The 27,803-nt window shown below is 45.0% G+C and overlaps 1 protein-coding gene across 1 annotated transcript; it reads right to left on the bottom strand.

The window, feature by feature from the left end:
• Positions 1-27,311, bottom strand: cdh16 (cadherin 16, KSP-cadherin). The gene is made up of 17 exons (XM_029256339.1): positions 27,273-27,311; positions 27,063-27,161; positions 24,283-24,417; positions 23,697-23,826; positions 21,818-21,976; positions 20,109-20,305; positions 16,130-16,255; positions 12,139-12,289; positions 11,322-11,534; positions 11,132-11,208; positions 8,824-9,015; positions 5,094-5,335; positions 4,700-4,830; positions 3,033-3,272; positions 1,029-1,145; positions 321-437; positions 1-101 (listed from the first exon to the last, which is right to left on the bottom strand). Exons 1-17 carry the CDS (start codon positions 27,309-27,311, stop codon positions 1-3), a joined length of 2,466 nt encoding a protein of 821 aa, XP_029112172.1.
• Between the last annotated feature and the right edge of the window lie 492 nt (positions 27,312-27,803).

Below are 27,803 nucleotides of genomic sequence, written 5' to 3'. Positions count from 1 at the left end.
TTAGGCTGAGCTTTTCAAGGGGACCGTCTCCTGTTTGGCTTTGCTTTGTGGTTTCGGATTCTGATAGGGTAACCTCACAAAGACAACTATGAGAATAATCCCTGTAAAACAAGAAATCAGTATACAAACACTTCCATAATACATAAAACAAAAATGTTATGTCTGTTTTTGTGACAGGAGTAGTATGGATTTTATGGATCCTTACATGAAAGAATAAACAAAAAACTCATTCAGCTGAAAGATGCAGTTATTCAGAAGGAAAATGCCATAATCAAAGCGCAGTGACAGTCCTGGCAAGCTGCCAATGTTCCAGCTCTTACCTATGACCCCTGCAGTGCCCAGCAAGATGCCCAAGGTGGACTGGATGGTGGGCATGCCCTGCAACTGCTTGGCAGCCGTTCTGCAGTTCCCCCTTGTGTTGCAGGGGCACACGGTTACTGCCAAATTATCAGTTGCACCACCAGCCGGCATTGGTCAATCCCAGGATAAAAGACAGAAACAGATTATGGCACTCTCCAGGACCAAATCAGGTTAATTGGTGGCACCCCTGGAACTCAGGTGGTGGGTAGGGGTGGGGGACTCTCTGCATAGGTCTTATTCAGGGTTTCGTCAAAATGCAAATGCATGGTCTAGCGCTGTAACACCTTTGGGGGTGTTCTGCCTAGCAGAGTCTGGACCACTGTGGGAGCACACGAGCTGAGAACAGTCGGTGTTCCTCAGGAAAGTGTCACAGAATGTACCAGAATGCAATTTGAATGTGATGTCTCCAGCAGGAAGGTCAGCCTGTGCCCTGGCCAGCAGAACTGAAGAGGTTTAAGGGGAAGCACCTCACCTAGGCTGATTCAGTGAATGTGTAATTAAACACCAGAAGTCTGCTGAGAGTGGTGAGCTGGAGGGTCTACAGCTCCCACACACAATTCTGCCTGGGAAGTGTTTATGTAGAGAGAAAGTTTGTGTACAGAGAGATTTCTAGAGACTTTTAGGGAAATAAACCTGCCCTCTTGTATACCTGAACGGCTCTCCCTCACCTGGCAGGTTGATGAAGGTGCTCCGGGGAGGTGTGCTGCTGTCAGAGATGGTGAAGGGAACTGTGTATACTTCTGGAGCCAGGTAAGGTGTGTTCATGGACAGGTTAGTGTGGGTATCTGAGGAAACACAACAATTTATCATAGAAGAGACAATAAGTTAGCCACTGGTCCTATGGAAAAAGTCAATGAAATACATTAAAAAAACTCATTAATAAACTTTACGGATCAAGAAAATATAACCATCAAAATCAGAGAATGTGTTTACTGAAAGACCATTTAGCTGTAGAACAAGCAACCAGTTGGTCTGTTGTGCCTCATAAACACCAAATGGAGACAGTGGGGCCTCCAAATGTGAGCAGGTATCTAATCTGTGCTGGAGCTGTACTCTGACCGACTGAGGCCTATACATTTGCCACTGCATGACGTGTGTGAGAGAAGGCCTGACCGTAAAGGCGGGTGGTCTTATCTGTCAACCGGGCCTTATCTGGGCAACCTCGGATCCCCAGCACCAGGGCCCCTCATGTTACACTGCGGTTCCAACTGGAGACGAAGCCTTAACGTCAAAGATGTGTCTTGTGCTCCTTCTGACTTTTCCACATGTGTTCACCTGCCTTAGCTGACTATGATTCAGGTTTAGGCTTATCGTGGAGCAGCAATTAGGAAAATGGAAAAGTTATGATAAAGGACAAAGGTTCACCTCCCAGGTGTGGCAGTGGATTGGGAACAGGGGACTTTTTTTGTCGTTGCACCCTTGAGTAACAAGCATAAGTCAGATTGCTTCTGTAAATATTTGGCTCTAAACGTCACATTGTGAATTATAGAGAGTTCATTAAATTTAGGACTCAGATCTAACACCAGCTGCCACAGGGTGCTGCTGGAAAAGAAAATCCATGTATTTGGCCTTTTGTAAGTCAAAGTGAAGGCTGCAACTACATAACCGGAGACCTTGGAAGGGATGTGAGTGGCCACAGCGAATAGTGCGTCATTGTTAGATGAGGTTGTTTCAAAAAAGCATACAATCAACGTGCAGAGAGTTTGAAACAACAAAAAGAGATTGAGAGAGTGTTGGCGTATTCACATGGCTGTTGTTGGGGGAGGGGTCAGCCGTTGCTCTGCACTCCTGTTTTTTTGTCTCCACTTTAAGGTGGGAACAAAGACACATTTTTGGAGCAATCTGGAAATTATACACTGACTTCAGCGACACTTTCCCATCCACTTGAAGTAGGGGACCAGGGGGTGCGGGAGTTGTCAATACGCAACGTCAGAGACAGTGCTGACGGCAGTGGATGAGGAAACTGCGTCAAGACCACGCTCATCTCTCCCTCCCCCGTAGCGTTGTGGGTCTTCCAGGTGTAATTAGACGAACTGTCACGTTGCTGAGGCTGACAATCCTGCTTGAGCCCCCCGGCTGAAAGGGCACAGGCTGTGACATCATTCGGATTAAAGAGGAAATATAATTACCCCTGGAGCATGTAAGAGGGTGGGGGGACTCCTTTCTATGTGCTCTAAATCTTCAGAAGGGGGGCAAAAAAATTAAGAGAAGGGGAAGAAAAATTAATGAGGGAATTGACTTTAGGAATCCATCACCAGTGCAAAGTCAACAAGTGCAGCGGCCTCTGTTTGACATATTAGTAGCTGTTAGAGCCACAGGAAGCCAGCCATTATGCCTATTACTGCTAGTCAGACAGCTTTGAAGGGGACTGGTACATGGGAAATGGGAGTCATTTTCTCCAGCCTACAGCCTTTAAATACACTTCAGGCTAAGAGCTCTAATTCGTGTGCAAATCCACGGGTGGTCCATGAAGCGGCCCGAGTGGGGAAACTTTTGCATTTGTGTTGGTGACGCGGTGGACGACATGGTGCGACCTTGCACATGTTAGATCAGACGTCAGTGCTGCCTTCGAAACAAACCCCCCCTCCCCTCTGGACATGACCGTCACATGACAAACTCCTCCTGGTGGGAGAGGATAGGCTGCAATGTGTCAGGTCCCACCAAAGGCGCACCATTGACGGGTGTGAGCTTCCAGTCACGCCGCACGGCAGGGTCACTCCCCAGGGAAAAGTTGAGCCTGCCTCCGTGCTGAGGGCTGTCACTGTCCCGTGAGGCCAGCAGCAGGGCCTGGTCCTCCCAGCGCGGTGTGCACAGGTACTTCCACGAGTAGTCCCCTACCAGCACGGGACTGTTGTCATTGATGTCCAGGATGTGAACTGTCACTAGGGCTGTGGCTGAGAGCGAGGAGTTCACTGGGGAGGCAGACAAATGATTCTGTAACCTACCGTAACTTACAAACACTACCTGTTATTTCCTTTTTAATATCGGTGACCACCTTGTGAAGCTAAACCCCATGTGTCTCTCCGTGTGAGACACGCTTATAACACACCATAGCATAATAACCCAATAAAGATGGCCAACTGTGACCTACAATCAAAAGCAGTTTATAATATACACAAGGCACAAGATTTCCTCTATCAGTTCCCAATTAGATGCTAATGACAATTTGGATTAATTCTGCTCTGTCTGCAGTCATCAGAATTCGATTTGACCTTCTTAGTGTTCTTGGAACAGAAATGTCTGCAGGAATTTTGAAGAGACATGTGGGACAGCATCCATTTGGAACTTAAGAGACTTAAGAGATTTAATAAAGTGCTTCCATTCATCCATGCTATGCTCAGAGTCCTGTTTGGAGGAAGATCTAGTTAGAGACCCAGCTATGTGCAGTCAAAAGTTACCCAGCAGGCCTTAATCTTGAGGACAAATAAGAGCTGGTTGAAAGAGTCTGCTTTATAAGGGGGTATTAATACTGTCATTCTAACAAGGCACAATTTGTGTTCAGAAGGTTACATATTGAAGCTCCAGGAGCACCAGGAGAGTCTTCCTGCTGTATCCTAGAAGGTACTTAACCTGAATTGCTTTAGTAAGATGTCACCTCTTAATTGAAAGGCTATAAAGCAAATCCAGTTCTTTTACACCTACATCTTTATTACCTCGAAGTCACCATAGGCAAGCAGGACTGACATGTTTTTGTCCAGCTTTCCTTCCCTAGGGTAAGAACTCAAGCACAGCCTATCTTCTACAGCTTCACTCTGCTGCCCCTGGTAGTGCATGTTCTGATCTCTGAGGGCGAGTGTTGGACCACCTCTGCTCCACACACAGGGGATGGGGCTAGCCTCTGACTGGTAAGGCAGCCACCCTCCACCACGGCAATGGACTGGGCTCAGGCTCGGACTGATTATCCAACGGGACGTGTGTAGTGGAGCTGATAAGAGTGATGGCCATGTGCACTCAGTGGAAAGCATCAGGGAAGGCATTAACATATCACTAGATACTGCAACTGTAAACATGCACAGATCCAGTGTGGAATTGGCTCTTTCTTCTTAGCTTGCTGTTCCCAATAATAAGTATACAGCAAGGCTTTGCAGGAGATACCCTGAACAGGTGTCCGGCACCTCACTGTGAAGACAAAGCACTACACTATCCTGAATGAACAGATGGCATAAGGCCAGGGAATTAAAATCCTGCCCCATAATACTGACATGACGTTGGAACCATTACTCAACTATCTACTCAACAGGGGTTGGCAAAACATATTAACTTGTCTGCTGACACGAGCCTCACATGGCCACACAAATGATTCAGAGAAGCCATTCAGACATAGTGGCAGCCATCTTACTTCCATCCTCGGCCACAAGCTCCATCGTGTAGGTGCTGTTCTCCTCCCTGTCTAGGGCCTGGGCTGCCCTCAGCTCGCCTGTGTTGGCATCGATGGAAAAATAGCCCCTGGTGTCCCCTCGCAGCGAGTACCTGTCATGACACATGCATCAATGTTGAGACCACGAATTTTCCATGCTGTCCTTAATTGTTTGGAGTACATCAGCTAGAAACAAATCTTCTAGAAAGGGGTTACAAGATTAATTGAATCGAATAATGCATTACTTGGTTCAAATGAACCATTTTGGGACTTGAACCTGGAGGTAAGCTTTAGCTGGACACATGACATAGACAAAGACTACAGCTTGCTGAAGGTGGGGTGAAGTGCTGGAGAATGACTGAGGATGGCAGTTTACCTAATGGGGTGTGAGTCGGGGTCAGAGCCCTGGATTGTGGCGATGACCCTTCCTGGCTCCTCTCCTTCCCTCACAGACACTTCGTAGTGGGTCTCAGGTAGAGTAGGGCTTTCGTTGACGTCATCAACGATAATGGACACAGTTGCTGTGGACGCTGGTCCATACTCTGCTCGGATCAAGGGCTCTGGGTTCCGGGCACTGAGAACCAAGGTGTACTGACGTACGTTTTCATAATCCAGTGCCTACACACAGGTGACCAGGGTCAAACAAGCGTTTTCATTTGTGTCACATGCACTAGCACACTGATGTTTATGTTATGTGTTGAAGAAAAGACCCAGTGCAATCTGAGGACATTCAATTACATGCTACACTATTTTAACCGAGAAAAATTCAGGTGAAAGTCGGAGATAATGAAATGGTTAAAAAAGAATATGAAAATATGACTATTATTGTTTTCTATTAAGTTACGTTCAGAAAGATCACTGTTTCTAAATGTCAGTAGGGCTCTAGGCTTTATTGTTTATTACAGTGAAAACATCACAATCATGATTTTTTGAAAGTTTTTCCATCAGTTACTCATCGTTAAAAAAAATATTTCCAGGATTCTTTGCTTTGAAAAAAACAAGTAGTAGATTCATTTAGTGCCTTTGGGAGTAGATCTGAGTTATGAGAGTGAGGTGTGGAAGCGAGATGGATTTTGGGCAAGCACAAAATTTTCGCAGCAACCTCCACATCTGTTAGGGAGCACTCAACAAGATGCAGCAGCCGTCTGGCTCACAAACCCCACTGGAGCTCTCGCTGTGTGGGCTGCCTAGGCACAGTTGATGAACATGTCTGATGGGCATAACTAGGGGAATCTTTTCAACTGGACTGTCAAATATTCCAGTATTGTGTGTCACATTGTCAGCTACCAGTTAAATCCAGGCAGGGTGTAGACTGTGACTTAACAATGATCTGATCATGGCAATAAATACAGAAATGCAGGTGAAAGCGGTTTTTTACTGCTGAGGAGCAGCAGTTCTCCTAGGATCTGAACCTTAAACCTTTGCTGACAAGTCCAGGTTAACCTGTTCCCTCTTCATACTGTCATCATTGCGTGGGGCTGGATGTAACAAGGTGTTCTTTGTCAGCACTGGTATTTCCTGCACCATGAATCCACTTCCTCTGTCTCGCATTAGGTGTGTGCTTTTATTTGTGTGTCTCTGTGTTCCTTCAGCACCTCTTTTAACTGAGAATCAATGAGAAGGAACAAACTGTCCTCCACCCCCTGTACCCCCCACACCCACCACAAAGTCATGATGAGATCACAGCGTTACTGATATCTCCACAAGTAATCTTCACCTCTCCCTGGCTTCTAGTACTTAGTCAGTTCCGCAAATCTTTTTATTTGTTCGATTGGCTGTAGAGCTCCAGCCATTGGGAACCTTCGGTTCACAATGTGAATGTCTTTGAGTCACTTGTGAGAAGTCTGTTGTCTTTGGAGACTGACCAGAAATGGCTCAATATGTGACCTGCCTATTGCTTCCAGCATTTCTACATTCCTATATGGCATATTTGCACCTATCAGGGAACAATGCTGCTATTTCCTTTTGACATTTACTACAATATCATTTAACTTCAATAAAATGTATACAGGTTACATTGTGCTTTTTTCTTCTTTCTGCATTTATTTATTTTGCCTGAAACTTTTCTCCAAAACAATTTACAACAATTTGCCATATCAATTTCAGGATAAGTATGTGACTCTACAGCAGGAGGTGAGATTTATACCTTGGTCCATCAAGTGCAAGACAGCATCTCTAACCACTGTGCTACCTGCTGCCCCCCTTTCATTTCTAATAAAATTTAGCCCCAAAATCTGACAGACAGCTTTTTGGATCAACATATTACTCACAGCACAAGTCATTTGTCTTTCTGTTCTAAAATGTACCATTTGTTTCAGTGGTGTTGACACAATGGTGACACCTAATGTGTGCAGCTGTACCAACAAGCCTCAGCTGTACCCACAGTTTCGAGCTCATGAAAGCAGTGAGTTCACTCCAGCATCCTGATTTAACCATCCCCCAGCTCTCACCCAACAATTAATGCCTTCACTGAAACACCCTTCATTACCCCATTTCACGCATTATCACCACAACACTCAGGGTTAACCCAGGGATTCCCTGGCTAATGCAGCAGAGGGATTCTTTCAGTGAAGTCCTATATAACATCAGTAGACACTACTCATTGCTCAAGTCATGGAAAGACACAGTATGTCCTCCAGAGAAAGGGGGTTCCCTGGTTCATGTTTGGGATTTATATGTATGGAGATTCCTTGTTCTGAAAGCATATAAACACCTTATTTACTGCTGACAGTCGAGCCACCTCCCGGTAAACAGAGCCACTGCTTTACTTCTCATATCGCCATAGCGACTGATGAGCCATTGGCCAAACTGTACCAGACGTTCAAGTGTTCGTGCCACCCAGTCTTCTTATCACTAACTGAAATACAAGTTACACTCATTATATAGCATTTTTTCTTTTGCTGCCCAATACATTTTCTGCAGTGGGATATCAGTTAAAAGGTGGAATTCACGTATTATTATTATCTACCTGACACCTTTTTTGCCATTCTGTTAGGCAGTTGTGGGTTCATTGCCTTGTCTCTTGTCTTCATTTACAAGCCCTTGTACTAAAATGTTTGACTGGAACTCTACATAGACACATTGACTGAAACTGCTTGTCCCAAGTGGGGTCGCAGTGAGCCAGTACCTAACCTGGCAGTGTAGGACACAAGGCCGGAAGGAGAAGGGACATACCCATGATGGGATGCCAGTCCGCCGCAAGGCATGCCAAGTAGGACTCGAACCCCAGACTCACCATAGAGCAGGCACAGGCCAAACCGACTGCGTTACCGCGCCCCCCACCATACTTATAGTATCTTACAATTTAACACATCAGTTCAGGCTTTTATGCTGATGGGTATTTAATGAAACAATAAATGTTGAGTACCTTGGTAACTGGTACAGCCAAATGCCATCATGATCTGTGACCCTGCAAGCCCAGGAGGTTTGTCTGCACCAAAGTGCAAGTGCAGACATGGTAAATGAGCAGTGTATCGTATTGTCCACCTTGGCCTTATCAGGCCCTGGAGATTGGATTAAACAGCATCCCTCTCGCAACCCCCTCAATTCATGGTGTCATGAGGCAAGTGGCCCTGATGTGATGGGAGAACAGAAGAATTTGCAATACTCCACATGGACTGAGGAGACAGGACAGTCCTCTTGGGATTGGGGAGTAGAGAGGACACAGCATGTAGGGTGGCAGCTATTTTTAGAAAGAGCATCCATTAACTTAGCCTATTTTTATGGCACACGCATTTGAACTCTGCATGGTATTGTAGTATGCAAATGGCTACACATTTCAGTGTTTTTTTCCCATATAAAACATAATTGGCCTGCTACGTACAGTGATTATGGTGAAACACAGTGCATTCCGATTTTTATAATATACTAAATCCCCATCCCAGCATAACACCACACATTGATATAATTCTATCCTCGGATGTATGTATCGCTGCATTTGACAAGGAGCAGATGCTGATCTTCGGTATGAAATGCATTCTTTCCAAGAGTGTCCTGTCTGTTGTAATATATGTTTTTTTGGCTAGGGAATGAAAACAATAAACTGGATTTTAATCTGGGATTATGTGTCATGAAGTGGTTGCTATTCTGAGAGTCCAGCTCAGTACCTTTTGAAGGATTAGGGAGACCTCATTGGTGGTTTCGTCCCCCACCAGAGCGAAGATCTCCTCGGCATCCCCTGACTCGAGCTCGTAATCCACCCGCCAGCTGTCCTTCCCGATCTGGTCCCCATCCCAGGCAGAGAGAGTTGTTACCGTGGCACCCACACAGGAGCCCTCAGGGAGGTGGAATGGCCCATACTGGACAAAGGGAGAAGGTGATGGAGACAAGATGGTGCGGAAGGGGATGGAGAATAAGAGGGCATGAGGCAGGAGGGATGGAATGAGATAGATGAGGAGAAGTGGGGATTAAGAGTTGCAACAAGATCACACATCTTTTACAGTCAGGTGGGACAAATGGAAACAAAGCAAAACGCAATCAAAGTCACTGTATCTCATTCCCAGAGGACAAGCATCTCTTGTTAATAGGCTTTTATCACCCCCACTGCATTTGAGTAAAGGGAAACTTTTATTGCTTCTGCTCAGAGTTTCCATGCATTTGAACCTTCAGGCAGCTTTCTTATCCACACATATCATCAGAGCGAATGAGCTTATTCAAAGCCCAGGCAGTTAAAAGGATGTTTGTTGTGGAAGTTGCACCAGTCAGGAGGCTTCCCCACTCTGGATGTTTGATGTTGTGCTGAATTGAAGTTGCTGCCTTGAGCTGATGTGGCTCGGCACTGTGGACCCTCACTCACACGCCCCTATCTCTCCACTTCAGGGAGCTTTAATCTGCCGCTTGCAGTGCTTGTCCTCTAAAACGTCCCCCACATAGCCACCCTGCATCATATCCAGAAAGCCAGAGGTGTCAGGCCTCTGCATCCAGATGGGGTCAACAGGAGGGGTGTAGGACCTGCATCATCTCCCTTCCCCAACACCCAACCTCCCATAAAAGTGCCCAACTTCATCTCGAAGAACGGTCCTGAACCCTGTTGTCCCTCTGTTGCTAATGTTGACCTTGTATCATCGTCCCAGATCATGGATCTCAATCGGCAATAATCATCTGGCCTGGGGATACTCAAAAAATGACGATGAGTGGGACACTCAAAAAATGATGATGAGTGACTCTTTGTAAGTAGTGTATCTAGCAGTGTAAATCACCTTGGTGAATAAGGTATGTGAGCTAGTAACACTACATAGTATCCATTGTAAGTCGCTTTGGAGAAAAGCATCTGCTAAGTGAATAAATGTAAATGTAATGTAAATGTAAAAAATACCCATAATACCCACACAGTACATTAGGCATTCATTACACACCCAGATTCATTTATGTCCCTTTGGGTGAGGATGTGATGCTATATGTTTTTCTCAAAGGGCATTTAACGTTTATACGTAAATTAAAAGCGTTCTGAGAAAAAGATATGATAGCTGTATAACACACAAGAGGCCACTACAGTGCTAACAAACTGAGCCTCAACTGTCTGCTGTGCTTCGCTTTTAGAGGAGATACACTGTTCAACCGCTGTCGAAAAGGAACAACATCAGAAAAACCCATGAGATCAGCGGAGTGTCTGTTGCTCTTTAGTGAAACTGTGTATTTTAAGAAGATGTGCTCATGCATCAGAAATAGAGGGGGGCTTGGCAGGAGACGAAGTAAGGGCAAACGGGGAATTTTTTCTTGGTGGACACAGAGCGGTATCCCTGGAGGCACTCCCTGGTTGCTGTCCAAAGAAGCTCATGTCTTCTTTCCACATTTTCTTGTAAAGAGCAGAACAGCCGGCAGGATTGCAGGGCTGGAGCTGCTCAGTTTGCAATAGACAAAAAGCAGATTGTCCACCGTTTGCTCATGCTGTAACAGGACCGCAAAGGTCATAAGGGGTCACAAAGTGGAGAAATGTATGAGTTCCAGCTGGGTGAACTCTCCTAGGATTTAAGGCTTGCTCTGGGTCACCGGCAATACTAAAAAATCCCAAGCAGTCCTTCATAGCTGTCCTGGAGCAGCACACAAGGACATGTGTAAATGCCATTCTCTACAGTTATTGCTGTGTTTATACATCAGATGACATCCTTCAAATGTATTTGAGAGCTTTGGCTTCACTTTTAAATAAATTATCTCCCCAACCCTGATCTGTCTTGCCAGATTAATATTGAAACAATTGCCATTTGGTGCAGAAACCCTCTGTGATATTGATACAATTTTTCAGTGACCAAGGCAGCAGCGGTAATTCTGCCTACTGGTCCTGTTCTCCGTTTCCTGTCTGAAATCAGATCAGTTGCCACCCTCCAGAGAACGCAGAGCCTCTTGCAAATTAATTTCAAGCGGAACGAATAGCAAACAGTTTCCAAACACAGTGAGACTTGGATTGCTGGAAATTACCTCCCTCTGAGGGAACACGGGTGGGTGGTTGTTCTCATCGAGCACATTCACCACGACCGTGCAGGAGCTGTTCAGTCCTGGGGAGTAAGTCAACACAGAAGGTGGAGGAATTGGTAAATAGCTGGACTTGTGGGCAGAAAGTTCTTGGTTCAAAGGCCAAAAGTCCCCCCCACCAGCCAGCACATACTACCTTTGGCATCCTCAGCCACCACTGTCAATGTGTACTGTAGGGCAGCACCTTCCAGGCTGTCTCCCTGGAGAGAGATGACCCCCGAGTCACGGTCCACGAGGAACAAGGCCCGTGGCCGCTCAGGGATCTGAGCCACCAAGCGATAGGAGATGCGCACGTTGTCGGTCTTGGGGTCGTCATTGTCTGCTGCCTGGACAGTGAGGATCTCTGTTCCTATGATGACAACAGCTCTAAGGGTCAATGATGGACTTTACAGGAAACATTAAGCAAAGTGTTTCTCCAACGCCCAGAACCAGATCAGATCTAACAGTTAGTTTTCCAGATGGAAAGGAACATTTTTACAACTTGAAAGTTTTCTTTCTTCTGTAAAAATGTTTACATTTTAATCTCCATAACATAACATAACATAACAAAATATAACATAACATAACACTAAAAACTGGGGCAGCACAGTGGCCAGACCCATGACCTTGCAGTTTAAAGACTTGGGCTTGAATACCCATTCCTGCTGTTGTACTTACAAGGTACTTACCCTGAACTGATACAGTAAAATTACCACTCTGTATGGGTAATCATTGTAAGTGTATAAACCAAACACTGTTAACAAAGTTCCTTTGGCAGAAAGCATCAGCTATTAGCTTTGAATAAATTATTTTAGGCTGTTAATTGGGTGACTGTCTTCAGCCAGTTATTGTTAGAAAACCTTTGCTTTCGCAATTGGAAAATGACAGGAATCTTTACATGGCATGAAACGCAGTAAGGATAATGGTAAGAGTAGTAGTAACAATATCTGCAGTAGTGACAAACTCAGACTCACCTCGAGAAGCAAGCTCCTTCACCACTGCCTGGTAGTGCGTCTGAGGAAATGTGGGCCTGTTGTCATTGGCATCTCCCACCATCACCAGTAGCTCCACAGGGTTTCCAATCTCTCCAATGTCGGGCTGCTCCACCACAATTCTGATGTGGAACTGTGTGGAGGAGGCAATGGTGTCAGTGAAAGACCCCCCACCCTTCTCCTATCACCAGCTCAACCACATTTTATACAATTTATACAAAATTGACACTCTTTGGATGTATTCACTGCAAGACATGCAAAGAATCATGCAGAGGGTCTTAAACCCACATGATTATTAGCTCAACGATGTCACCGCAGTTTCTTTTTGTTGGGGTGGGAACTACTAAAAAAGCTCTCCTTTCCCAGTTTTCCAATGCATTTCATTGCCAGTGATTTACCCTGGTAACATTCAAACTGATCTGCACGTTTCATGTTGTAGTTCACTCTGGGCATTAACTCTGGGCATTCACTCTGGGCAAGGGAAGGTGCCCACCTCCTTGTTACTCTTCCACAATCATAAGACATGTCCTTACTGACACCTAACCCACCATCCAAAGCTGTTATGACAATTCCAGAAGTGGGACACTCCAGTTGTGAGAAGTGTGGTAAAATCACAACTTCCAAGGTAAGAAGGCACCACAGAGGGAAAGCTTCAGCTTCTCAGTGTGGGAGAGTGGGGTGGTCAGTTCAGTAAGGCTCAGATAAGCTATGACTCATGTTCAAGTTCAAGGATTATTGTCATAAGTACAAGTAGTGTGTACAAAATACTATGAAATTCTTGCTTGAATGTTTTTCCACAGGCTATAGTCAACACAAAAAACAATAAATAATGCCAGTAACAAAAACAATAAATAACAATAAATAGCCAGAATACTTAGAAGTGACTATGCAGGTGATGTGCTTGGAGGGATCAGTGCAAATTTTAGTTGCAAGAGGTAGTGGACATCCTGGCTTTCTTCAGATGCCTGAGGAAGTGGAGACGTTGATGGACCTTTTTGATGATTGATGCTGTGTTCTCAGGTCATGTGAGTTTAGCAGTGAGAGTAATCCCTAGGAATCTGAAGCTCTTGACCCTCTCTACAGTGTCCCCTCCTATGTAGATGGGTGCATGAGCTATATCCTGTTTCCTGAAGTCAATCACCAGCTCCTTAGTTTTACTGACATTGAGAGATAGGTTGTTATCCTGGCACCACTCTGCCAGGAACCTCACCTCCCCTCTGTAGCCCGTCTCATCGTTGTTGGTGATCAGACCCATAATAATGGTATCATCAGCGAACTTTATGATAGTGTTGGAGCTGTGACTAGCCACACAGTCATGTGTGAACAAGGGCTCAGGACGCTTCCCTCTGGAGTGCCAGTGTTGGAGATCAGTGGAGAGGAGGTATTTCTGCCAATCCCCACATGCTGGGGTCTGTTGCTAAGGAAATCCAGGATCCAATTGCACAATGTGGCACTCAGTCCCAGACCTAGTAGTTTGTGGATCAGCTTGGTTGGGATGACAGTGTTGAATGCTGAGCTATAGTCCACAAATAACCACCCCGCAAAGCAGTTTTTGTTGTCATGCGGACGTGTGCAACGAAGCAACAGGCTATGTAAATGTAAATGTAGAACTGAGGGGCTCAAACACTGTCTCGTAATGCTCCTTTTGTAAAGAATTGTGTTGGTGACAGCTGGTTCAGCAACCATTTGCCCTATAAACTATGACTGGATTGGAAGTTAAGTAACTGCTTCTCCCTGGAGTGTGACTACTAGGTGAACAGTATGGTTAACTGACCAGTATTGCCCAACACTATTGCCACTTGCAGAGCAACCACTTCTCCTTGGATTGAGAGCAGTGGTTAAGAGACATATCTTTTCCTAGACTGAGAGTATGACTGCTAGTTGACCAACTAGTCTTGACCTGAAATGACACTGTGAGCACTGGTTAAGTGACTAATGTTTTGTAGAACTGTGACTGTGATCAGACTAAGCATCTGGTCTTCTCCTGGAATGGGAATGTGACTACTTCTTGAGTGACTGGTCTTCTCTTGGAATGAGATTGTGACCACTGGACAAGCAGCTGATCTTCTTTTGACCCAGGACTGAGACTTCTGATTGAACATCTAGTCTTCCTCTGGAATGAGATTGTGACTGTGGGTTTTCTGTTGGAATGGGACTGACTGCTAGTATAGCAACTGATCTTCTGGATTGAGCCTGTAACTGCTGGTTGAGCGGGGGCTGGTGGGTTACATCACTGAGGACCAGATCTCAGCTGTCGACAGCGCAATGTGCTGAGGCTTCTTTGCCAGCAGTGACAATCGAGTTTGTTTGGACCCATCTGGCATCAAGCCACTTGGCCAAACACAGACGACTGGTGAGGCACCGGCAACAGCCTGGCTTGCTTCTCTCAGTTCTGTTCTCTGACTAACTGTGAGGAATGAGCCATCCGAATAACAAACAATGACAAAGAAAGGCTTACCGTAGACTGGGTACTATAATAAACTCTGAAAACATTACAAAGGCATCTTAATAGTGCTACACAGACCAAAATTTAATAAATTAATAAAACTCCAGAAAGCAAAACAATTCGCATTTTATTGTTTTTTTTGTCTTTAAATCCTGCATAAATCAAAGTAAACCATTAAGATCTCTGGAAGTTCATTGAGAGTTTCTGTAACCGTCTCGTAATGCCTTCTACATGATTTCTTTTTGCACAGATAATAGAAGAAGGCTGGAGAAATCCAAGATGTATTTACTTTGTCATAATGTTTTCTGTACTGTTTACTGTTTATATGTAACTAAAAAAATGACTAGGAAGGTGATTTGCAATCGTGGATACTGGATATAGCTTTACTCGTATGATGAACATTGGTTCATATGGTGGAAAGAAACAAACTAACTGTACTTAAGAATCACACGTCTGCAACTATGTCTCTCTTTCTCCTAATTTAATGCACACATTGTATTTTCTATGAGATGTACGTCTCTTTGGAGAAAAGTGCCTGCTAAATGAATACAAGTAAATATAAATGTACTACCAATCATTAAATAAATGTACTTAAAAAATTTAACTGCTAATAAGAGCACAGTGAGACATTTAAACACCATTGTATGAGTACAGTAGAGCCAACTTAAGACTTCCCTCAAACCTGGAGACCATTCAGCCCCTGCTCTGTATTGTTCAGGCCCATGTCTATCTCAATGTGCTTGTGGCATGCTGAGGCGGCCGGGGAAGGAGGTGGAGAGGGGGACGAAGCCGCCACAGCTGGGGCTAATTATGCTCCCTATTTCTTCCCCTGTGCCCGGCAGTGAGGGAGAGTGACGGAGGAGGAGAGCCAACACGCGCAGGCGAACCCGTACCCGCACCCGAGCACGAGCCGGTGGACGCTGTCACCAGGACCAGTCCGAGGCCCCTGTCCCAACCGACCCCGCCGAAGCCCCGTCTTACCAGTTCCCTGTCCCCCCTTTTCCTCCCCTTCCTTCTCCCCGACCTGGGAGTGAATAAAAACCACAGACGAGCACCGCACCTGCTGTCTCTGGTCCCATCTGTTACAGTGCTCTTGTTAAAGTTTCACTTTGTAAGAGTTCAATCAGCTTTGATTTAACAGCTGGCAGTATAGCAAACATTATTTTATTAACTCATCGTCAGAAAACACTTGTTCTATGCAAGGCTGCAGTGATCATAGACAAATCCTGCAACAAGAGGTGCAAGGCATCAAGTTGGGCAGAAAATGAACTGTCAGTGTGACAGTGACCCAAAGATGCATTGAAACCTGTGAAAAACTGGTTAGCAATACAAATTACTTATCAACTTCATCAGCAGAGAGTAGTTCCATGGAAAGCTGAAGTTCACCAGTGAAGTCAATGTAACATCTCTGAACCACAGTGAAGAGGAGATCACCCACAATCAATGTATATAAAGCAGTTCAGTCTATAGGAATAGCTGAACGGGGTAGGTCGTTAAGCGGATCTATTGGAGGACAATGCTACTCACCTGGTCCTGGGTCTCCCTGTCCAGGGGTGCATTCAGGTATACAATGCCCTCCCTGCTGATTGTAAAGAGCATCTCAGGAAACTCCCCCTCAAGACTGTATTCTGCAGGACTTCCACTCCACTTCACCTTGGGACACAAAGCCACAGAGACACACTATCACTGGAAATGTGCCATAAGTCTCACATGTGCATCCAGGTGACCGAGAAACGCTGTCAGTCACAAAGTGGAGTGTATTAGCATGTTTCTTGTAGAAAAAAATAAAAGTGACAATCATGGACGAGTTCTCAATAAAATAATATTTTAAGCACTATGTAACTCTCATAAAACTTTACAGGTAATCTGAGTGAGGCAATAGAGACCTTTGGCAGAAACCCAGGTGTGCTGTTGAAAACACAGAAAAGCTAAAGGGTTTTACATGAACTTCAACAGAAGGTTTGTAGTTGAACAATCACTGTCTATCTATCTATCTATCTATCTATCTATCTATCTATCTATCTATCTTCAGAAAGGTACCGTCAAAAGAGCACACAGATCTTGTTAAGTTCCATAAGGGACCTCAACCTTTTAAACTGAGCTCTGAATGAGAAGAAGCACTGACTGACAAGTGTGTCTGCTTTAAGAGAGAGTTGGGCGCAAGTTGGAGTGGAGCCAGACAATGAAACACCACCGAAGAAGGACTGGACCTAGTGGAGGGTGGAACATGGGGGTGCACACCGCCCTTCAGGTTTCCATCACAGTGGTCTGTGTTTGGGAGATCTCTCCGCAAAAGGATCAGCTCTATATACACAATGCTCCCACCTCAATAGACCTCGAAGGCGGAGGTGTGTGCAGTGTGCACAGGGTGATGTCATCTGTTTTGGGCTTTTTTCCCTTGAAGCCAACAGCGGGTCCTATGCCAGACCTTGTTAAAGCAGGGAGCCACTTCAGGCTACTAACAGACACATGTTCAGGGAATGTTGATTTTCCATCATGCACCAGACGGATTCCTGTAGTCCATCTGACTGATCTTCTATCAAGCCAATGCTGATTCATGCTAGAGCAAACTGAAAAAGCCAAAAGAATATTCAAACATTTTGGGATGTGAAATCTCAGAGAGTTTCTCTCAATCTAAATATTAAAAAAAGATTTCACGTAATGGAAAAAAGAAACTCCAGTTCTTGAGTCAAACTGGAGCGACTCCGAGGTTAAAGGAACAAACATCGTGGGCATCAGTACGTACAGTGTGTGCCTCGAAGGAGGAGAAACGTCAGATGTTTGGATAAGGAGATTGTTGCTATGCGCAACTAAAATAAATCAAGGCTGCAGACCCGCTTCAGCTCTCAGCTGCAGATCGTAGCTCTGCTTGGCTGCAGCGCAGAGACCCGTAAAGTACGATAATGACAACTGTGAAAGTGTATCAAGCTTTCCAGCAGGACTATGTCATAGACAAAGCAGTGGATTTCTTTAGAGAGACTAAAAGACCTCCTGACCGATGTGCTGTTTCTTGGATGAGGGAGGACCAGTGCTATGCAGCTGACATGTAGAAGTTTCCGGAAGGCTATGAACTACAGGCATGGCAGACGTAACGTGGTGGCCTCAAGCACTGCGTTCCGTGTTTCATAACAGGCGTGACTCCGTCCGCCCACACTGATGGAGAAGTCCGGGCATAGTGGGTGGAAGCACGATCTCTCAGCATAGACTAGAGCTCCACCAGAAGTGGTTTTTACTACAGTGGTAGTATGACACGTGGCTCAGCGCCAACTTTTTGAGGGGGCAGGAAAGGGAATACCCTTCATAGCAACAGCAGCGAAACTGCATATTCTGTGCAGCGCATGTTGTATTGCACACACCGGCATAGCCAGGGCAAGCTTCATATCTTTCAGCAATAAGACCAAACACTTGTAACCTGAAGGGTGTCCGTTCAAGACCCAAACCCCAGGCTCAGCTCCCTGATGTAGTGTCTTTGAGCCTGCATTATCAAAGGAGAATTTACACAGTACTTACTGCAAATTATTTCATGTACTGTATAAACTAATTTGCTCTGGAAAACGGCAAAAAGCAGTAATGGTAATTCTTAATCAGAAGTAAAGGACTACAGCTGAACAGGTGGAGTTTAGAAACCCCACCAGAGAGGCTCTACTGTGGACTCAGTGGTCTTATCAGGTCAAAACCATGATTGAATTTCCAAGACCCAACCACTAGTAAAAACACGTCCTCCTGATTTCCAGACAAGCCATCCAGTGATCGATAGAAGGCCAATAGAGAGACAGAATGGAATGAGTCAGAATTCAATCATTCCTAATCCATCGTTTATGTAGGAGCAGGAGTAGCCGTGGAGGTGAAGGTGGGCACTTTTAGTAGCATAGTAGTTCCAGCTGCTGCTTTCGGACCTGAAGGTTGGAGGTTTGTATCCCAAATCCAGCTCTAGCACCATTTGAGCAAGGTACTTACCCTAAATTACTCACAAATGGGTAAATAGTTCTAAGCCACTTTGGAGCAAAGTGTCAGCTAAATACAGTATGTAAATGATAAGGAACATGTGACTTCCCTTAACATAAACCTGATGAGACACAAAACAACTCCTTTTTGACCTGAATGGTCACCGAACTGTGCGCATCCTTTTGAAGGAATGGTGCTTCTGTTTCTCCATAATTCACAAGGTCAACACTTCCGGTGTGTTGAGGAGTGCTGCGACACTTTATTCTCCAATCAATGAGGGTGTAATGGGAGTAACAGAAATATTGCCAATGAGTAAAAATAGCTTTTTGTCCTTAAATTTCTGAATATGTCAGGGCTTCTGTGTTATTTATACATCTCTCCTGCTTTGTGCTGACGCCAGCACCGGGCTGTGGCTGATGGTGTAAATATAGTGCACCATGTCACAAGGTCATTACATCATAGATGGTGGAGACTCCCAGAAAAACAAGAAGGGTAGTGGTCCGATTGGAACAACCCAGAAAACACAATTATATCTTAAGAAAATATGCAATACACTATATTATTCTCTCTGTTCTACAGATGGGGGCGTGGTGGCGCAGTGGGTTGGACCAGGTCCTACTCTCCGGTGGGTCTGGGGTTCAAATCCCGCTTGGGGTGCCTTGCGATAGACTGGCGTCCCGTCCTGGGTGTGTCCCCTCCTCCTCCAGCCTTACGCCCTGTGTTACCGGGTAGGCTCCGCAACCCCGTATGGGACAGGCGGTTCTGTGTGTGTGTGTTCGTTCTACAGACAGACTCAGCACTTAATTTCAACATTGCAAATGTTCCTGTTTTACACCTGAATATGACCCATACTTAGCTATTGTATACCTCTATATGGTACTTATCTAATCATTTTACACTTCTATTTAACCCATGTCTAGTCATAAACTGTCCTCATGACCCATATCTTACCACATTAAGAACAATCACAAAAGATGGAATGATCACGGCAGGAGTAAAAAAGGGTCATTAGACATTCTGAACGTGCTATATAAGGACTTCTTTTATTGTAACCTTGTAATGTGGGTCTGCATGTTCTGGAAAAAATGGATTATTGACATTATAGGTAATAACTGTCAACAGTAATATTTCTCAATTTGAAATAATTTTCCTTTGCATATGTAAAGTCAACAAAACCACCCTGTGAAATGCATTTATTTATGTAGCTGATGCTTTTCTCCAAAGCAACTTACAAAGTTAAGGCACTTCCAGTTATTTACCCATTTATACAGCTGGGTAATGCAACCAGAGAAAGTACCTTGAGGGTACCACAGCCCAAGGTGGGGTTCAATCTTCGACCTTTGGGCAGCAGGTCTAAACACTACACTACCAGTTGCCTTGTATTTAGACAAAAGAGTCAAGACAGAGGAAAGAATCTGGAACGTTTTGGTGTTTGCTAACACCTAGCAGATGAGGTGTGGTGTTGGGCCGGCTGTTGTGTGTCATATGGGGCAAATCCAGTGTTAGGTCCTCACTTCTGTGGATCACAGTGCAAGGTTTAGGTCCAAAAGAGATTACTCACCTGTGATATGGGGATTGGATATGGGCCAGGTAGATTTTCCTGCAGCCGAACGGGATCTGGTGGACCCCAGGTGTTGCCTGTCACCTCCACGGTGACAGTGCCTGTTGAATAAAACCCTGTTGGTCTTCCTGCCATGTCCTTGACCATCACAGTTAGCCGGTAGCGTCCACACATCTCCGGGTCCAAACTGGAAGCCCCTGAAACACATGTAAGGCCTTGTTTGCACTCAGAGTACTACTAAATTCTTTTGATTAGCAGTTGGTTAAACCATGATTACAAACAGTATACACAACCAAAGTGACCTAGAAGAATATAAGAACCCTTCAGGCATTCATTGTCCACTACAACCTATATATTAAGGGGAGTAGCGGTGTACAAGCAAAGTGTTATTAATTGCCGTTCTCTCTTAATTCAGTAAATGACATCTACACTCAGAGCAGGTACATGAAATAAACAAACCAAAACAAACGAAAACACTCTCCGCAGCGGAACGTCTCTAGTGGCACATTAATTACTGGACTGAGTTTGTCACGGTGCCCAGAAAGGCACACAACCCGAGCGTAAGCGTAAGTGGCCAACACAGACGTCCGATGACACGTGACCACATGACTACACACGACCATGGAGCAGCAGTTTATTTTTTACTTTCATTCTGGAACAAAAACAGGGGTGACATCATCTGGGGTCCAGCTGATTAGCTGGTAAGTGACAAGCTTCTGGAAAGTAAGCAGCAAACTCCGCTGGTATAAAAGTGTCAACCAAAAAGGGACACTCAGGTGTGTAGACTTCAGCACATCAACAAAGCCCAGAAATAAGAGGGTTCCAGTACAATCCTGTCAGTATAAGTAATGTCATGATGATATGACTGGTCCAGAAGGTTTCGGGAAATGGTGGGTGAGGTATTTCAGGAGGCAATCTGCCCCATTAGTCAGCAACACAGCTTGTACAGAGTCTTGGCAATGTGTCTTCCCATGTCCAAATGTCATCAAGTCATGTCACGAGTCTACATCAGCAAACAACACCAATGGTCACGTTTCATTGCCACCAATACGTGTCCATCTGTCCAAAATTCCGTGCCAAAAGCATTTCACAGAAGATAAAGTCATGAGGTAACTAATGATGACCCAAATTCATCAGGTGCCATGAATTCTTGACATTTTCCATTAATAAATTTCCTCCACTCAATATGTTATGGGGGCCCTTTACAACTCTCGTTTATCCATTCCCGTTTGAATGACACATTGCTTAAGTGAAAACAGCTTACATACACCAGGTTTCATTTACATTTATTTAGCAGACACTTTTCTCCAAAGCAACTTCCATTGAACTTTGTATAGTGTCATCAGCCCACATACCTTATTCACACTCATTTACACTGCTAGATACACTACTTACAATGGGTCACTCAGTGGAACACACTCTCTGTCACTCACACACTATGGATGAACTTGAACAGTACGTCTTTGGACTGTGGGAGGAAATTGGAGCACCCATAGGAAACCTGCGCAGACATGGGGAGAATATGGAAATTCCACATGACTGAGCAGGGATCAAACCTAAGAGCTCTTACCCCACCAAAGCACTCTGAGACAGCAGCACTACTTGCTGTGCCACCATGCCACCATTTCCTCCCACTTATTCAGTGTCTATGTGGTCTTCAACTTTGACCTGGTCCAGATGTTTAGGTTTAGATATGGTGTTGAACTCACCTTCCTCGGTCAGAGACACGTCTCCTAACCGAGCATCGATGAAGAACATCTGGCTGGAAGGAATCCTGGGGTTTTGGCCCATCAGGCTGTAGCGTAGTTCAGCATGGGGTGTGTCTGGGTCGTCTCGATCGATGGCTTTGAGCCTCATGAACGAGATACCTGTTGGAACCAGTTGTGGGATCGATCAACCATTATGATCAATCATTATATATATTTATCTAAAATGATTTTAAACAATATGCTTTGTGGAACCCAGTGTTTCAATGATGTAGTTTTTGAATCTCAGTCAAGGATGTGGCAGCACGATCAATCCTAGGTGTGGAACCCACAAACAACCACATCACGGCATATGTCGTATGTCATATGGAAGGGCATGTACGTCAAGCCATGCTGTTTGTGTTCATTGGAATGATTTGGATCACTCAAGAGGCCAAAGAGTAAATTCCTTTTTATAGACAATGTGTCCTAGACTCTGAGTGACATGGTATAAAGAATGAGAATGGGCAGCACTAGTGTGTCCAATGAAATCGTTCCAGGAATGGCACTGAGAAGCCAATTAACCTCTCGAAAGACTTCAGTGCATTTGAAATGGTGCAGCAGCATGCAGGCAGCCTTAAAGGCCAAATTGGAGCCGACCACCTTCCATGAGGAGCCATCAGCCACATAGGGTGGAGAGCAGAGAGTATTAACAGTGTGGAGTGTAGGCGACACATACTGAATCAGTGCGCAGAAGGGGGAGCTCTTCAAATTCAAAGCCTGCTTACAAACCAGCCCAAGACCTGCAGCAAACTGTCACGCGACTTAGGCTGAGTACCACCTCTTGAACCTAAAAAGTCTCTTTCCTTTTGTGGTTCTTGCTCATTGCACTGATTGTACCCTGTTTTTGCTTCGCCAAACCCAATCTAGCGTTCCAAGATACAGTGTTGGCTCAACACACAAAATTTAAAGGCTTTGGTCAAACATCCAGGAGAGGACAAAAAACCTTCTATAAGACAGCAAACCATCTCAGTAATACATAGAGTGTTCACATAACACTTTGGAACCAGGACACAGACCCATCGCACTCTTTAATGATGCTTTTCATGGATTGACAGTTATTCTTTAATCATACTAATTGCCGAACGCAGAACCTTTACGCCCCAGGGGTCCTCCTCTGCCCCTAAATGCCTCCCTAATGGAGCATGACAGGCTATTTTAAGAACTCCTCACACATACGTGACATTAAGTTTTCACCTCCATGTGAGGCTGATAATTAGAGTGAATTTCAGCAGCTTTATGGACTTCTGTCTTGCGCAATTGCTCATTACTGTACTTACTGTACAGAATCTATTCTCTGTCCCCTATTAGTGAAGGTATGGATTTATGTGTCTCAAAAGTGTGTTTTCCTCATTAAGGAAAAACACAAGTCAGATATCAAGAGATGTCACTGGTCACCTATTACTATAGATCCAGCAATCTATCAGTGCAGGGTCAGTGGTCCAGAGCTTATCCTGGAAGGACAGGGCATGAGGGACAGTACATGTACCAGTCGTTTACAGGGCAATATAACGTATAAAGTAAAAAATACATAAACTGTGTCCCACCATTACAGTATGTATTGATGGTAAAAAAACTTTCAGACAAAGATGTTGTTTCTTCTGAAAAGTAGTCGTTAAGAGTATTAATATAGACCTTTTACATTTTAACTGTACATCTAACTTGTTTTAAACTTTTCACAGGTAGTTGTCTGTAGCTGCTCCTAGCTAATGATTAACTGAGAACCTACATGATCCCAGGTTGGATCTTATGTATAGTCATTACATTTTCTTTACGATGTTAACAGTTTTCAACTCGTCCTAGTTTGCCGGGGTGACGCCGTGGTTGCAGAGCTGCCACACACCTTTGAGGAGGCCCAGTTGAACAGTTCCTCTTAGGCTCTCTTCCAAAAACTTGGGCACGTTGTCGTTCTTGTCACTGACACGCACCTCAACGGTGAAGCTCTGCGTTTTCCCGCTGGCGGTGAAGGACACCTGGAGTAGGTAGAGGAAAGGAACAGGAGAGCTCTCCCTCTAGGATCTGTACCGGGCCAGCAGCTGAACTACTTGCTGATGAAGATGAAGATGACACTCCATCTCCTCCTTTTCAACCATGTTCCTTTCAGTAAGCACACCAGGTGACAGGTTTGATTGCCATTTCTTCACTAAATGACTGAACTGCAACGTTACAATCTTGTCAATGTCACCCTAATAAGAGCTTAACTGTGCATCCAAGTGCGAAGCATCAAATTCATACATGAGGAAAAGTTTTACTTTGGAAACTACCAAAGCGGAACTGAAAAAACACACAATTTATTTAAATTTATGAAGGATTTAAATTTATAGATCTGACCAACAAACAGTAATATGTATACATATCAATGACATATGCAATTTTTTGGCTCAGCTGGTTTAACCAGTTATCTGGATGTGCTGTAATGATGCTGTCACCTGCAATGAGTAGGAAGGCTGTTTCTCTCTGTCAAGGGGCTTCAAAGCATACAGGAACCCCGAATCCACCCCAAAAATGGCCTCATTGTCCCCACTGACGGTGACGTTGCCATACTCAACAGGAAGGTTCGGTAGCTGAAAAGAGAAACAGGTCATGTGATAAGCTGAATAATTCATGCAGGTTGCTTTTGCTGCAGGGGGCAAATGTTCGAAACACACCGGGCTGATCATTTACACTCACAATCACCTCATAAGACTTGTTTAAAATAACTTTCCAGTGCAGCTGCAGGGTCAATGGATGATGTCCTGAGCCAAGAGAGCAAACCAAACTCATGTGGTGCAAAGTGAGCCTCTGCACCATAGGTTCCCTTCTTGCTGTTTCAAACACATTCATACTATGGTTTGGACTCTGCATTTCTGTATATATTGACAGCTAAAGTGTGTGTGTGTGTCCATGTGTGGACTGGGACCATCTCACTTTCCAGGAAAAGCTCTGTGCTGACACTTTCTTGGACATCGTCAGACTCATCTAACTGAGTCCAAATGATCAAGCTCTAGCAGAAAATATGCCAGGGCAGAGTTGGGAGGAGTAGGTTCACCCTCAACTCATTGGCAGTCATATCTGTGAGATGTGGAATGACACCTCTAAACCACTTTTACAACACCATCCTGGCTTTGCCATTTCTGCAGACAAGAGTAGATCACTATTTGTTTCCCACTGTCTCCTAGCTGGAAGAACCCAATTTCTTCAATCACTGTGATTTTAAACCACAAGCAGTGAATGAAACAGCTACATGCACATTCCATCCACCTATTCCTCTATTGGAGCTCCATCTATCCACCCATCCATCCATCCATCCATTGTTCAGTGCTGGGTCATGGTGGTCCCAAGCCTATCTTGGGAGCATCTGGTGTGAGGCTGAGTACATCCTGGATCAATCACCAATCTATCACAGGGCAATCACACACACTCCTTCACTGACAAATTCACACACCCTACATGCAATTTAGATTCACCAGTCCACTTGAAACATACTGCTTCAAACTGTGGGAGCAGACTGGAACACCTACAGGAAATTCAAACAAACATCAAAAGAACAGGCAAACTCCACAAAGACTGAGCTGGATTCAAACCCATGTCCAAATCCACATCCCAGGAGTGGTTAAGCACTACACACTGCACCACTATACCATGGTAAGCTAAATATGCCCTGCAAAATGTTTTGAGTTTGGCAGCCGGACCTCTTGTTATGGGGGAGGAATCAGCTTTGAGAGATTCCATCATCTGCTAAATCCTAAAATATATATTATCTGTCTATTTTAAAGTAAAAATCTGTGTCTTTTTGTTGGGAGGGGACTGAAAATAGAAAATATTTTAAGTGACCTGCCATTCATGACTTTTCGGAGATTACCAACCCATATTTTCTGGATTGGGAATTAATCTTATAAAAGCTTTGTTGTGTATGGCACGAATATTTTCCATATATTTGTTTAGTTTTTGCAACTACATATAGATATACACACACACACACACACACACACACACACATTTTCAGAACCGCTTGTCCCATACGGGGTTGCGGGGAACCGGAGCCAACCCGGTAACACAGGGCGTAAGGCTGGAGGGGGAGGGGACACACCCAGGACGGGATGCCAGTCCGTCGCAAGGCACCCCAAGTGGGACTCGAACCCCAGACCCACTGGAGAGCAGGACCCAGTCCAACCCACTGCACCACTGCGCCCCCTTATATATATATATATATATATATATATATATATATATATATATATATATATATATGCACCACTGCGCCCCCTTATATATATATATATATATATATATATATATATATATATACACACACACACACACACACACACACACACACACACACTGTCTGAACCACTTGTCCCATACGGGGTCGTGGGGAGCCAGAGCCTAACCCAGCAACACAGGGCATAAGGCTGGAGGGGGAGGGTACGCCCGTCTATCGCAAGGCACCCCAAGCAGAACTTGAACCCCAGATCCACCAGAGAGCAGCACCCGGTCCAACCCACCGCGCCACCACACCCCCCTCCCTATATACATCCACACACACACACACAGTCTGAACCGCTCGTCCCATGCGGGGTCGGAGAGAGCCAGAGCCTAACCCGGCAACACAGGGCATAAGGCTGGAGGGAGCGGGAGGGGACACACCCAGGACAGGACACCAGTTTGTCGCAAAGCACCCCAAGTGGGACTTGAATCCCAGACCCACCACAGAGCAGGACCCAGGCCAACATGGCGGGCCACCGTGCCCCCCTCCTTATATCCACATATATGTATTAAACGCAAAAATAAATGAAAAACAGTGAAGCCAGTAATCAGACCTTAAATCATAACTCTTTCATGCATCTCTACTTCAACTGTCTCCATAAGCGCACGTTTATTTTTAACATTGGTGTAACCTGGTTGTACCACTAGGGTTAAAAGTTTTATCCCACATGCATTTTTGTCTCAAAGTCAGGATGAACACTGCCGTGTCACATGTTCTCCAGAAACACATTTCTAACTAATTTAGCAGAGCAAGTGCTCTGTCCAGCATCCCGAGGTCCCTCAAGGAGTTTCCTTTAGTGCTGCTGGGGGACATGTGGCAGGGTCTCTGGAGAGCCGACTCCTTCCTTGCCTAACCTGAGCGGAGCTGCACTTTCTGGGGGGTGGGATTCACGGTTCGTACAGTCTGCCCACAATGGATCAACCAAAGCAGTGTCCCGCATTGCGGAGGGAGCTGTCCTACCTTGGAAAGGTACCAGGGGAAAATACCATCGTAGTTCTCAGGCACAGCTATCTTGAGCCCCACTCCGCTGCATGGCCCTACAGCCCGCAGCACCACAACCTGCACAGACCCGGTGGAGAGAAATGTGACTGCGGAGATCCTTGTCATTACCATCGTCAGTCAATCAGTCAATATTCCTATTTGCATAATTTATAAGAGTAGTTCACTTACATTCAGTGCAACGATCCAGGTGGATAAGGCCTCTGCCATAGGCAATTGGGGTTGTCACAGGATGACACAAAAGGAAGGAAAAGTGTGGTGCCCTGCTAATAATAATAATAATAATAATAAAGATGATGACGATGCTTTTTTTCATAGCTATTTACAACAATTTTCCCATTCATACAGCAGGATCTAAATATAGAGATAAAACATAATTGTTATTACACACACACACACACACACACACACACACACACACACACACACACACACACACACACACACATTTTCTGAACCGCTTGTCCCATACGGGGTCGCGGAGCCTAACCTGGCAACTCAGGGCGTAAGGCTGGAGGGGGAGGGGACACACCCAGGACGGGACACCAGTCCGTCGCAAGGCACCCCAAGTGGGATCCGAACCCCAGACCCACCAGAGAGCAGAACCCGGTCCAACCCACTGCGCCCCCCCCCCCCCCCCCCTATAATTGTTATTATTCGTCTCATAACTTTCTCTACATTGACTTACAGTGTTAGGTTTGT

Source organism: Scleropages formosus, chromosome 11, assembly GCF_900964775.1.
Source record: "Scleropages formosus chromosome 11, fSclFor1.1, whole genome shotgun sequence".
In the NCBI taxonomy this organism is placed as follows: Eukaryota; Metazoa; Chordata; class Actinopteri; order Osteoglossiformes; family Osteoglossidae; genus Scleropages; species Scleropages formosus.
This window is presented reverse-complemented; position numbering and strand designations above follow the sequence as displayed.